We start from the raw sequence: 14,842 nt of genomic DNA, 5'->3' as shown, positions 1-14,842 counted from the left end.
GAAATTGCTGGTACAACAACAATTTATTGTTAGCCTATTTATTAACAACATAAATGCATAGCTGTGGGTAGGACTGGAGGATAAATCTGGGAGTCAGGTGGCTGAGCAGGTAGAGCATCGGGCTAGAAATCTGAAGGTTGCCAGTTCGATTCCCGGCCGGTGCACATGACGTTGTGTCCTTGGGCAAGGCACTTCACCCTACTTGCCTCGGGGAGAATGTCCCTGTACTTACTGTAAGTCGCTCTGGATAAGAGCGTCTGCTAAATGACTAAATGTAAATGTAAATCGATAAAAATAACTATCGAAGTAATGACTTCCCTCGCTAAAGATATCGTAACATTAATTAATTTTCAATAATGTCAATAGAGAATAATTAAGAACAGCAGTCCATTTAATTTCTGTGATGCAGCAGGAATTGGCGGATAAATTGTAGTCTACGCTCACTAAAATATACTGAGCACCTCGAGTGGAGTAGCTAATGTTAACCGCGGAAAATTAGTCTTATTGCCGAAAACTACTTCCAATGAAGACATTTTTGATAAAAAGGGTTAGTTTTCTTCAGTTATTTGGAAGTTGTTTGGCTTTTTGAAATCCGACAAAGAGCAGAACAATGTTCGGTGCAAATTGGTGTACTGTAGTAAACAAACAGGTGTCTACCAAGTCTGGTAATACGACAAACTGCAAATGTGGACTTCTTGTTGACCTCGACTTACGGTCTCCTTTAAGAAACGTTTTAACAAATCTCTGCTTACAAAGGTGTTGGTAGATCTGTCAAAGTCCATATTAGTTTTTTATATAATATAACAACACGTTGGAAAATCCCAAATCAAACACGACGAATCTGGAGCAGACGCCATGTTGTCAACATCTCCAAGGCAACCGCTTGCTAGGTCCGTAAATCATTTGCTGACCTCTGGAGAGGTCTTCAAACGGTTGTGCGGATTTCTTAGAACGTCTCTGGACCAATAAGAACAGCGTATTGGTCCAATTATAATACTAATATATAAGAAACCTTTTTTTACCACCTGAAGCAAATCACTTGTTGGAACATGCAGAAAGTGTGAGTTTGCGCCAAGGTATTGATAGGTAGGCTATTGATAAAAAGCAAGGTATTAAAAAGCTTAAGTTACTTGACCCCAGGTATGTGCTCCCTGGCCGCACATTTTTTTATCAGGGGGGTGCTGGGGGGGTGGCTTAATGTTGCGGGCGGAAGGGATGGACTGAGAGTAAAAATAGCCAGACTAACATAATGACTTACAAACAAAACTCATCTAGTTTCTAGGTTTGAAAGCAGCAGTGAAAAATCTGTTTTACTCAGGTATCAGTTGATGCTGTCGAGTTAACTTCGAATCTAGCGTCCGTGGGTAGGCGAACTTCTGATATAGTGGGCCGACTGCTTGCCTTTACGTGTTTCGTCAAGACCCGAGGTATTCACGTAGTGCTAGTGCCCTCTGGGTACAAATCTCTGTGACACTGACGCTTTCTGTCAGTGGTAGAGTACACACCGGTATGCAGTACTGGCACCTCTAGGCTACATTTTACTCTTTAGCATAGAAGTACCTTTTCTGTACGCGTGAGTAAAATGTAGAGTTGCCGTGTTTTAATTGAACCAATTAAATAACAGTTTTCAGATTTTTTTGGGTGCAGTATTTAATTGGGGGTGCGTTTATTACACAATGTTCATTTTTGGTGCAGTGTTAATTTGAGGGCGGTGTTTAATCAAAGAAATACTGTATGTCTAAACTTTCACACATTGGTGTCTATGGCAGCCCCTTGAACCGTATGGTGAAAAGTTTTTAAATTTGGCACACATTTTTACCTAGTTTCATGTCTCCTATTTGAGCACTGTAGCACTAACCTGGTCCTAACCAGACCCTCGTACATTTCATTTGTACGGAGGGTCTGGGATCGCTCCATTGACAAACGTTAACTTCCTTGAAGGCTTTTGAAGTTTAAAACTATTGGATCTGCCAGAGCCACTCTGATTTGCCATAACCAATCGCAAGTGTTCGCCTTAGCTAACTCCTTCACCACTACTGTTACAGAGCTGGCTGCCGTAGCTGGAAAATCAAACTTTTCCAGAACCCCATGGGAAGGAGGGCCACAACATCATGGCCACCAACAAAACTCAGCAAGGAATGTTCTTGCTCCGGCTTTAACCTATGGATATTCGGCAGCGTTGCCACAACCGCAGAATAGCTTCGCTCGCATCTTTCTCCGCCGCCATTACTGAACTACTCAAACTAGTGCACGACATTAACGTCATCGTTCTCAGCCACTCCCTCTGTTCGCTGATTGGACCTACAAAAAAATTGTGTCTGAAAAACGACTTCAAAGTCAAACTCCCAGACCTAGTACAGAAGCAAAATCAAAATTTTGCGGAAGTACATAGGAGGGCAGAGCCAGGCTACTGCAGCACCACCAATGGGTCAAATTTGAAGGTGTGTTTACACATGTGACTTTTCAAGCGTATGGCTGAATTTCAAAATTGAGGTATTGTTGAATTCCCTGGATCAAGATTAGTTTAACTATGACATGGTACTAAGTTAAGATTTTCTGCCATTTACAAGCGTAATGAAAAATGATTTGTTTTCGCTACTCCTCCTACAATTTTTGTCAAATCTTCTTAAAAAATGCTAGAGAGGATCTCCAGACTGAGCCTCACAAAAGTTACCGTATGGATTTTTGATTTTCAAAATCGTTTGTCTGGTACAGCGTATCAAATTTGACAACTACGCCGCCAAAAAGGAAGTGGTCATATCTCAGCACATTTTTTATGGATTCACACCAAACTTGCTGCGTGTACTCGGAATCCTGTTCTGTGTATGTCTAAGAAAGTTAGACATAAAAGTTCCCAAATTACAGTTTACTCACCCAAACTGAGTTTGTACACTATGAACTATGGTGTGATGAATACTGTTGTAAATAAATGCATGGCAAAAATAACATAAGTGATGGAAAAAATCCAGTTGTAATTAACCAACCAACAGCCTGGTCATTGTGTCATTCAATCGTCATTCAGTAGACTGATTGCAATATCTGAATGTAAGTTTCCACACCTGCCGACTCATTCTCTACTTGAATGAAGGTGTTAAGAAATTAATACTCATGTTAAACTTTGTTTAGCATATTTAACATTTCTGAATATCTTTATTATATTACTTGCATTTATGGATTTATAAATGGATGTTGACATTTTGTGGATTACTTGTGGTGCTCTTTGTTACCCTCATATTAGGTGTCAGGAGAAAAGCTGTTGGATGCATCTGCCATCCAGTTTTGTGCCAGGAAGGTGTCTGCTGTATCAGGAGATGCCAGGAAGGCTCTAGACATCTGCAGGTAACATTTAGTTTAATACTTTTGTGTGTGTGTGTAATTGCTTTTACCATAGTCACATGAAGAAATGCATACTAAACTCAAATGAACTAACCTCTTCTCAATCCTGTCAAAAAAAAAAAAGGGGGTCCTGTTGTCAGGACCCCTCTAAAGCCTAATTTATACTCATGTCGCCAAAACTTTTGAAATGGTCGCAGACCGAAAAAAAGTGTCGCTCGGGCTGCTGCATTTATTCTTCGGGAAACAGTCGCCTGTGCTCAAGGTTTGCGTGACGTAAACGGAATCATTTTACTGTTACATTCATAGCTATGGTTACTTCGTTTATGCTTTGTAGCCTACGTGATCGATCGAAGAAAATGGCTGTAGCTAATTTTGAGCGGCATAATTAAGGTGTGGATATGTTCTAACTTGCTCCGCCAATCTCTCCTCTAGTCCTTCCATCATAAACAGCTATGGAGCATTCACTGAAAATTCAAAATAATGAAGTCAACGACGCGTGCCGTCTATCTAGTCAATCACACTTGCGCGACACTGTGACGACATCAGCGCCAGTAGAAATTTCTCTTGGTAGGCGACACTTTCAAGCGATGGTTAAAAGTGTTGACCCTGACGCCATTTCTGTCGGCGACCTTTTCAAAAGTGTCTGCGACCTAAGTATAAATTGGGCTTAAATCCTACTGGTCTTGAGTAAAAGAAGCTTTTGGAAGCTTGAACACAAGGAAATTTTAAGTTATTATTTTCGCCTGGATTTTGTTTTGTAAACACATGCTGGAAGACAAAATTGGACCACAGCATGAAGCCTTACCTAATTCGAGTCAAGAGTCAAATATAATACCATAATATATTAATATTTGACACGTTTTCCTAAGAGTACATCCAGGCGTTTTCTTTTGGAGACTGCAAAAGGACCCTTGGTAACAAAGGTCAAATACTTACGATAAAAAGGCATTACTTTTCATAATTGTTGTTTCTAATGAAAGGTGGTATGTAGAACTATCATATATTACAGCTAAATCCCTCAGTAGTATTGTTGCAACACAACTGAAGCATGAACACATTGGAGTGCTTTATCTGATTCACCAGGATTGACGCAGAAAAAAACTGCTTCATCAGCCATTTAGCGCCTGGACTTTTACCTTGGAAGTTCTATAAACCAACTACCACCATACTTCACACAACGTCCAGCAGGCTCAATTGCGCATGTCGGAGGCAAAAGACGAACTTCTCCCGGGTATATAGCCTAAGCCTACATTTGGAGTGTCGATCTCTGGCCACTGGATTGCAGGGCTTGACATTAACTTTTTGTGGCACTTGTCCTTTGGACAAGTACATTTACGTTTCACTTGTACATGCACAAAAGTCACTTGTCCCCCAGACCTTTAAGTAGTCTGACTGAGTGAAATGGGCAAAACTAGCCTGGGTAATGGAGGTTGCTTTCTCAGGCAAATGACAAATGAAACAGGCTCTGTTAAAGAAATGTTGGCTATCTTCAGCAGGTTCGTATCTACAAAAGGGAGTCCTCCCTGACGTTTTTGGTGTAGAATGGAGTGAAATACAACATTGTGAACACACTGCCAGTGAGCGACTTGAGTCTGACTCTGAGGCTAACGTCAAAACAGTGTAACTGTGTAACGGCAGGTTTACTCAGATTGCAAGTTTTACACATATCACAAAAATAATTGGACCAGCAGGCTAAAAACAGAATTCCCATATCTCTTGAAAGTTGCCCTGCTCGACTTTTTTGGTGTCTAATGTTTTGGTGTAGAATTGACCGAACTGTAAAATTATGAACTTTGTGACATGACGCGAACAAGACGAGACATGGCTGCCGCCTAAGACTATGCGGTCTACCCAGGGCCAGGTTAAGGTAATTTGGGGCCTGGGGCAGAAGCCTCCCCGAGGCCCCCCCCCCCCCCCCACCACGCAAAATATTTTTTTATATATATATATTATTATTACTATGATTTTTATCAATATATATTAGAGCGAGAGAGAGGGATTAGTAATTAAATTATGACAGACAAAAATATCAGTATGTGATACATTGTAATCAGTGGCGGCTGCTCTTTTTGGCCTACATCCTAAAAGTTGTATTTATTTGTCTAGTTCACTGGCTAGTTCACCCCTACGTAAAACCTAGCAAACTGAATGAATTAATGAATGAACGATCTAACAAAACAATATTAATCAAGGAGGAAATGTGGAAATTAGGTTAAACTGAAACAAGTAACGTGGTGTATAATTGTATGAAATGTACAATGAAAATTGGTTAGCAATTTCGCCAAGCAAATACCAAGAAATAGGTTGCTGCAGTTTGTCTTTCAACTACAGTTGCAAAATCCGCGATGGGACTGAGCTTGAATAGCTTCGGTGACTTTTTGTAGTACAAAATTACTGTCAATCAAAAGGAGATACAGTCTTTCGACAGACCCATCATGTGGAAGCACAGCGTCCAGGCCAGCCCACTCCTCCATTCACCCACAGAGACGCTGAGCGTCCGAGGCGGGATCATCTCAGCATTCATCCAATGACCGTATAGTTTTAAAGCACTGAATAAAACTGTTCAAAGCAGCCCCATTGAAGTTCATGAAAGCTGAGCTTCAACAGGGAAATGCACTGTGACGCTACGGGGATGTATGAGAAGGAAATCAGTCAGTTGACCCGCTAATATGTAGCTGATTCTGAAAGAACTAGTCTTCAATATGAACGTGTTCTAACGCAATTAAAATGTTAACACAATAGTAAATATTTGACCATACATTTTTTGCAGTCTTAAAGAAATCGCCACTGATTGTAATACTTTGTAACACGCACCCCTAGCCAGCCACAATGTCAAATACATTGGAACATGCAGTCTAGCGTGCAAACACATATTTATAAACAACTCGATTGAACAATTTAATTATCAGCTGTGGCCGCCTACTGAAAGGAACATAGGCTAGATAATCAGTGTGTGACTAGTTTAAGTCCACTCGTCTCTCGGTTTTGAAGGCAAAGTCGCAAATCAAATTGTTGAAGTCAATTTGGCAAAGCAGGTCAAACTCGTTTGACGTCACCTTCTTGCGAAGCCATTGTTGTCTTGCATGCTTTGATACCGGCAACGACACATGACGCTAAGAGAACGTGGACTTCACTACGGGTGGGTAAATGCATTAAAAATATATATATTTTTGTTTTTTTTATTGCCCCTGCCGGGGCCCCCTAGTGGCCGGGGCCCGGGGCAGCTGCCCCTCCTGCCCATTGCACAAACGCGGCCCTGGGTCTACCGGGTGACATTCTCATTCAAATGTCAAGACTTTCGTGACCCAAATCAAAATGCTAATGTGACAGATCAATGGGGAATCGCTTTCTCTCCTAAAGGCTGTCCTCCTCGACCTTTTTGGTCTTTGGTTCCCGGGCCCGACCTCATGCTTGGATCGCAAACAAAAGCTCTTCAGGAACATTCTCTTGTTTGTATATTCATATTTTTGTTTGTTTATTAATATTATTACTGTGTGTGTTGTTTTGAACACAACCTTAAGTTTTGTTTCATATTTGTGCACATACACTATATTGTACTGTATGAGTAGCCAGTGCCTCTTATGCATTATTATTTTAGGCTACTCATTTTAGTTACACACTAGGATTTACTCCTAGAAGCACAACTACAAAAGTAGTTTCATTCATTAATTTACGATTATCATTGTTTTACATATTTGGTACTGTATTATTTGGGAACTATGATTTGTTTCGAAAGGCTGCAACTGTTAAAAACAAAAGCCATCAAAGAAATGTTGTACATAACACTCTTAAGAATGTTCATATGATTTTTATACATCCCAAATGTTGTGCAATACATTAAAGCATAACTATCGTAAAACCGTGATTATTCCTCAGACTATAATCGAACCATAAAAATCTATAATTATGGCCTCCCTAATGCACACCCATTAGATTGTTGTTTTCATCTCGGGTGATTTTACGTAAATCTTTCAAACAAGGGCGATCATGTCAGCCGTGTGGAAATACTTCAAAGTTCATCAAATTTGCAGTGTTGGGTCAGCAGTAATTTCAAGAGGGTACGATGGAACATTTGTAGCTAAACCCATCATGCATCACATCCCTTCAATTGAGAAAGCTCAAATTAAATGGGTAAATACAGTTGCAGACTAAATTAAATCCAAACACTCGTGGACAAAATTGTTGGTACCCTCCCGTTAAAGAAAGAAAAACCCATAATGGTCACTGAAATAACTTGAAACTGTCAAAAGTATTTATTAAAAAAATCTGAAAATTAACAAATGAAAATCAGACATTGCTTTTGAATTGGGGTTCAACAGAATAATTTAAATAAACAAACTAATGAAACTGGCCTGGTCAAAACTGATGGTACCCCTAGAAAAGATAAAGGGATACCATCTAAAATAATTTGACCATAGGGACATGTTAAACTAAGGTATGTCCTTTAATTTGCATCACAGGTGTCTTCAAACTTTTAATTAGTCAGTCTGCCTATTTAAAGGGTGAAAAGTAGTCACTGTGCTGTTTGGTATCATGGTGTGTACCACACTGAACATGTACCACAGAAAGCTACGGAGAGGGTTGCCGCAGGAGATTAGAAAGAAAATTATAGACAAGCATGTTAAAGGTAAAGGCTATAAGACCATCTCCAAGCAGCTTGATGTTCCTGTGACTACAGTTGCACATATTATTCAGAAGTTTAAGGTCCACGGAACTGTAGCAAACCTCCCTGGCCATGGCCGCAAGAGGATCATTTATGACAAAATAAAGAGACGGACAATACGAATGGTAACCAAAGAGCCCAGAACAACTTCCAAAGAGATTAGAGGTGAAAGTGGACTTCCTGGAAGATGACAGAGGAGGACTCCCCTGTTGAAAGCAAATCATAAAGTGAGACTGGAATTTGCCAAAATGCATATTGACAAGCCACAAAGCTTCTGGCAGAATGTCTTTTGGACAGATGAGACAAAACTGGAGCTTTTTGGCAAGTCACATCAGCTCTATGTTCACAGATCCACAAATGAAGCATACAAAGAAAAGAACACTGTACCTACAGTGTCTTGAATCTGTGCAGGGTATGATGAACTCTCAAGACTATTAAGGCATTCTGAAGAGAAATGTGCTACCCAGTGTCAGAAAGATTGGTCTCAGTCGCAGGTCTTCCAACAGGATAATGACCCAAAACACAGCTAAAAACACCCAAGAATGGCAAAGAACAAAACATTGGACTACTCTGAAGTGGCCTTCTATGAGCTCTGATCTAAATCCTATTGAACATCTGTGGAAGGAGCTGAAACATGCAGTCTGGAGAAGGCACCCTTCAAACCTGAGACAGCTGGAGCAGTTTGCTCACAAGGAGTGGCTCATAATACCTGTCGACAGGTGCAGAAGTCTCAGTGAACCACAATTCAAAAGCAATGTCGATTTTCATTTGTTAATTTTCAATACATTTTTATTTATTATTACTTTTGTCAGTTTCAAGTTATTTCAGTGACCATTGTGAGTTTTTCTTTCTTTAACGGAAGGGTACCAACAATTTTGTCCACAGGGGTGTATTTTGCAAAATGTTCTCCGGCATAATATCAGCAATACTGTATATCATTCTCAGTGTTTCCCACAGATTAGAAATCTAATTGTGGCGAGGAGGGGTGGGAGTTGTCAGACCGGGGGGGGGGGGGTCGTAATAATTCCTTTGTTAATAATTCGTTACACAATAATTTGTTACATTACATATTAATCCAAAATGATTCACACCTTCACAAAATTAACAACAACTAACATATAATTTCTGCATTATGCATGTAGCAATGCTAGTGCTAAACAACTATTTAACTGGTCGGCTCCATGACGCTGGGTAAGTAGCTAGCTCTTGAGACTTCTCACCAAAAGAACGAAGGGGAAACTTCGAGTACTGTAAGTCGCTCTGGATAAGAGCGTCTGCTAAATGACTAAATGTAAATGTAAGTAAGGTACCTAGCGAAAAGTAGCCTCAACTTTCCTCGACTTTTAGCTACGGCACTAATGCTGAAGGCTCGCTGATATAGCTGTCGGTCTTACTAGAACGGCATATGTATGCATTGTTGCTAACGTGTGCTGACGTTGTGACTGTGTGCATATGTGAGAAAGATGCATGAGTGACAGAGAGACGGAGGGAGAGCAGGGGAAAGGAAATGCAGCTGAATGAATACGCTGCGTGTTTTAACCTAAATAGCGATAAAACATTTTTTTTACAAAACGCAATGTGTGGCGGCCGGTGTTGATTCTGTGGCGCACCGCCACAAATTAGTCTGTGTGGGAAACACTGATTCTTGAAAATGATTTTAGCCAATTTGTACTTAATTACCAAATGGCATGACTCCATATTCCTGTTACAGGAGAGCTGTTGAAATGGTGGAATCTAATGACAGAAAGGAAATGTCCAGCTCCACAGCAGGAACTAAAGGTAAGCAATTATAGCTTCAATCATGTTCGTATAGGTGTTTTTCTTACTGTCAAAAGTTAGAACCGCCTGATCCTCTAACTCAGTGGAACTCATTCTTTTTTGCGTCAGTGCCCCCCTATCCATTATCCAGGTCCATTACCGCCCCCCATCATTTGAAATGATGATAACTGTCTTGCCTCAATATTATGGTTGATTATTATTCTGTGTTCATATAATTTAAAAAAGTTTGTCGTTGAATGCAAAATAGTTGGAATATCATCATCATCTCCTAGGATGCAGGAAATCCACGTGAATGTACAATTATATTTGTGTGAAACTGATGCAACAATTTGGAAATTTATTTATTTATTTTCTTGTTATTGAGCACAAAAAGCAACCAATTCCTTGAATGCGTGTTTCTGCAACTCAATTGTCTCGCACGCTGAACACTGTTTGAGGTTGAAATGCGACAGGTACTGCTCAGGACATAAGGACATGCAGTGAAGTTGTTTGCTTTAAAGTTGTTTTAGGTGATTATGTAAGGTGCAGCCTTTGAACGGGCACAGTGTTTTAGCATTTATTTGCGAAGTTTGATGAACTGATTGATTTCCATTAGCCTGACCGCTCCTGTGGGCTGTGAGTATGGGGCGAGTTTCAACCGAACTCGTAAAAAAAATGCCTCTTCGCTCAATTGGATACAGCTACAACCAATCAGAGCAACGTAGTATGTTGTTTGTTGAAAACGAATTCAACCGAAGCGCTCTTTGGTGACGTGGTTGATTACGTTACTGTTGATCATCTGTCCGTCATCGTATAAAGCCCGCCCTGACAATTTGATTGGTCCGAACAGGAGCAGGATACTTTTTCCCCAACCGAGCGATCCCAGACCCAACTTCCCAACCCAATTTTTTGGTGGTTTAAATTTAAAAATGATGGAAAATTAGGAAGAGTTGCTAAGTGGAGAAGATAATGACATGGCACTCGACTAACTCGCAGGCTGAAAGAAAATGAATATTGATGTATTCATTTAGCAACATATCCCGGAAGGCCTCTTTCTTCAGTCGGACGGCTTCCCTGACCGTAAGTGTCCACTGTTCGAGGGTTACCGCCCCTTGAGGCACTTAAGACCTTGAGGCCGTAGTTCTCCACGGAGGCTTCAGCAATGGAGGCTTTGAACATTGCCCACTCCAGTTCAATGCCCCAAACCTCCGCAGGGATGCCTGAGAAACTCCGAGGTGTTAGTTGAAGATCTCGCGGACAGGGGCCTTCTCCAAACGTTCCCAGTTCACCCGCACTTCTTGCTTGGGCTTACCAGGTCTGCCCAGAGTCTTCCCCGACCCCTGACCCAACTCGTCACCAGATGGGGATCATTTCCATTTATTCATTTAGCAGACACTTTTATCCAAAGTGATTTCCAAGAAATTTCCAAGAATCCAAGTATTGCGGGTAGCCAAAACATGAAGCACACATTGTGAATAACCAAAATAAGTGCCAAAGGGAAGAACCATAAGAGCATGTAGTTAAACAAGTTACAATTAAACAACATGAATCGCTATAAGTGCAAGTGTGCCTGTAGAACAAGCAAGCAACAGTAAAAAATATTTCACGGTGAGTACAACAATTTAAATCAGTTACCACTAACCAACAAGAGCAACAAGTCTCTAAGCAAGAGTCATTGCGATCCTTGAGGAAATTAACATTGGGTCCAGCAAACCATTCCTAAGTACCGTTGTAGTCCCGGAACAAGTGCGTCTTGAGCCTTTTCTTGAAGATGGGGAGACAGTCAGTGACCCTGATGGAGTGGGGAGCTGATTCCACCATTGGGGGGCCAGACAGGAGAAGAGCTTGTGTTGGGACCGGGCGGTCTTGAGCGGTGGGACCACCAGACGGTTGTCTAAAGAAGACCGTAGGTGGCGGCGGGCGTGTAAGGCTGCAGGAGAGACTTGATGTATTTGGGTGCTGTCCCATTCACTGCTTGGAAGGTCAGTACCAGGGTCTTGAATCTGATGCGGGCCGTGATGGGTAGCCAGTGGAGGGAGATGAGGAGCTGGGTAACATGGGAGCGTCTGGGTAGATTGTAGATCAGGCGGGCCGCTGCGCTCTGAATCCTCTGAAGAGGGCGGGTTGCGCATGCTGGGAGACCGTCGAGCTGCGAGTTGCAGTAGTCCAGTAGTTGGAGAGGACAAGTGCTTGGACTAGCAGCTGGGTGGAGTGCTCAGAAGGGTATCTCCTGATCTTCCGGATGTTGTAGAGGGTGAATCTACACAACCGGGAGACTGCAGCAATGTGGGCTGTGAGGAAGAGCTCGTCATCCATGGTAACCCCAAGGTTCCTGGCAGAGGATGAAGGGGTCACCGTCGCAGATCCCAGGGTGATTGAAAGATCGTGGGAGATGGAGGGTTTGGCTGTAATGATGAGAAGTTCTGTTTTGGCGAGGTTCAGCTGGAGGTGGTGCTTGGTCATCCAGGCGGAGATGTCTGTGTGGTAGGGGTGGGCGGTATACCGGTATGAATGCAAATACCGGTATTGCGTTGTGCCATGATATGGATTTTGCCATATTATTGATATCACAATATATTAATAAATGTATCAGTAAAGTGTTTCTATTTGGTATAAAATATCAAGTGATACTGCCTAGTGGGCTAGTTCAAATTTGTATCTTTTACCCCAAAAAAACATGTAGCATGGACACTGCCTGTATTGTGCCAGCCAATGAAAGTCAACAAACAAGCTAGCGCAACTCCGGAGGAAGCAAACATTCAAATTAGTAAACTGCTTTTGTTGGCAAGTGTAAGAAAGCGTTAATGATGTCTGAAAATAACGCCAGGGCTGGACAAAGAAGAATTGGTAAAAAATGTTTAGCCTCTGTCGTTTGGAAATGATTTGGTTTCAAGTTATCCGACATCAACCAACAAAACAGTAGCCTACTCTGAGTTGTGTCGTCGAATTGTGCCAGCCAAAGATGGAAACACTAGCTATCTCTTTCACCACCTGAAAGCCATGCATTTGCGCAAAAATGAATCTACCACAGTGCGTTTGACAAATCCAATGAAATGTATGTTTATTGCAGGCCACAGAATCGAGTATTCAGCCATGTAATAATTGTTTATAATTATATAAGAGCTAACTCACAAATATTTAAGTTTTTTTGCAATCCCATAAACGTAGGCGACTGTGTCTAACGCGTACTGAGAAGTCGATCTTCCGTGGCAATTAAACGCTGCAAAATTTGGAAAATTCAACTTTGGTGACAGTGACACACCGGAGTTACCCAATCCAAATCCATCAGAGTGTGGTAGATTAGCCGCTGCAGTGCGGATTGCTTTGTCATGACATTTTAAGAATAACTAATATCGTGATAAATACCGATACCGTCAGTGCTTACAAATGATACCGTGATAAACATTTTAGGCCATACCGCCCAGCCCTACTGTGAGGGAGGCCTCAATCCTAGCTGAGATCCCCGGATCGGTCGGGGGGAACGACAGGTACAGCTGCGTGTCGTCAGCGTAGCAGTGGTAGGAGAAGCCATGGGAGGTGATGATTGGTCCAAGTGAGGTGGTGTACAGAGAGAAGAGGAGGGGGCCAAGGACGGAGCCCTGTGGGACACCAGTAGAGAGCTGGCGAGAGCCTGACAGTTTGCCTCCCCAGGAGACACCTGGTAGGATCTTCCCGACAGGTAGGATGAGATCCACTGGAGTGCAGTCAGAAAGTCTGTAGAGCAGGATCTGGTGGTTAACCGTATCAAATGCTGCAGAAAGGTCCAGCAGAATGATGACGGATGACCTGGAAGCCGCTCTGGCAGACTGGAGGTTAGTGGTGACTGAAAGAAGGGCAGTCTCTGTGGAGTGGCCAGTCTTGAAGCCCGATTGGTTGGGGTCAAGCAGGTTGTTCTGAGAGAGCACGTTCAATTGTTTTTGAGAAGAAGGGTAGCAGTGATACTGGTCTTTAGTTCTGGAGGACGGCAGGATTAAGGGAGGGTTTTTTGAGTAGAGGGGTAACTCTGGCCTGTTTGAAGGCAGAGGGCAAGGTGCCGGAGGTAAGAGAGGAGTTTAGGACATGGAGAAGTAAAGTTATGATGGAGGGGGAGAGGGTTTGAAGGAGAGGGGAGGGGACAGGATCAAGGGGACAGGAGGTGGGGCGATCAGAGAGAATGAGGTCAAAGATCTCTGCCTCGGACAGAGGAGAGAAAGAGTTGACATTTAGTTGGTTCAGTCATGGAGGGTGGGTTTAGGGAACCGACTGCTAATGGCCGGGTTTCCCAGATTCGTTAAGAAGTTCTTAGCGCTAAGAGCTTCTTAGAGAATCTGGGAAACCCCGCCAATTTCTGTGACTTTATTTCAAAGAAGGAGGAGATGTCGTCTGCTGTCAGGGTGGAGGGGGGGGGGGGGGGGGGGGTCGGGGAGGTGGGTTAAGAAGGGTGGAAAAGGTAGAGAAAAGTTTGGGGGGTTTGAAGCAGAGTTAATTTTGTTCAGAAAGTAGTGGGTTTTAGCACCAGTTATGTGAGCAGAGAAGGATTTAAGGAAGGAGAAAAAAGAAACGTACCGGTGCGTTTATTTGGGAGATAAGAGTACGTGATTCTAACTAATCCTATCAAAGCATGCTTAATTGTTCTTATTTTGGACGGTACGTTTATTTTTGGGGGGAAAATCGAGACATAATTTTAGACAATTCCATGTATTTTTTTCGGAAGGGAAGAAACATTTGAACTCTTTGATGTGAAACCTTAGCTACCCAGCTACTGACAAGTAGCTTACATTAGCTAACGAAGTTAGCTGCCAACTGGTTGTCAGTGCAAGCAGTAAATGTTAGCCAGAGCCTCATTATGGCCTTAGCTACTGTACACTGACATAACGGTTCCCATTCAGCACAGCATGACAATCACAAACTATATACAACAAGCCTCTCATCGTCAAATAAAAATCCCAGGGTATTTACTTTTTTATATTTGCGAACTTGCTGTTAGATACTTTGAAGGTGTAACTAGTTCTGGTGCAAGTTCAGGATTGAATGCCGCACAAGACACGGAATATGAGATGCTGTGAGATGTCATAAATATCACAGCACCTGCAATCGGCTGCGCGG

At 42.2% G+C, this 14,842-nt stretch overlaps 1 protein-coding gene across 1 annotated transcript in view; it reads left to right on the top strand.

The window, feature by feature from the left end:
• cdc6 (cell division cycle 6 homolog (S. cerevisiae)) overlaps window positions 1-14,842 on the top strand; it is a 53,179-nt gene that overhangs the window by 30,364 nt on the left and 7,973 nt on the right. Inside the window, exons 8-9 of the mRNA XM_047044011.1 lie at window positions 3,239-3,339; window positions 9,711-9,778. Coding sequence (XP_046899967.1) covers window positions 3,239-3,339; window positions 9,711-9,778 — 169 coding nt within the window. The remainder of the gene's footprint in view (window positions 1-3,238; window positions 3,340-9,710; window positions 9,779-14,842) is intronic.

This window comes from Hypomesus transpacificus, chromosome 21 (genome assembly GCF_021917145.1).
Source record: "Hypomesus transpacificus isolate Combined female chromosome 21, fHypTra1, whole genome shotgun sequence".
NCBI lineage: Eukaryota > Metazoa > Chordata > Actinopteri > Osmeriformes > Osmeridae > Hypomesus > Hypomesus transpacificus.
This window is presented reverse-complemented; position numbering and strand designations above follow the sequence as displayed.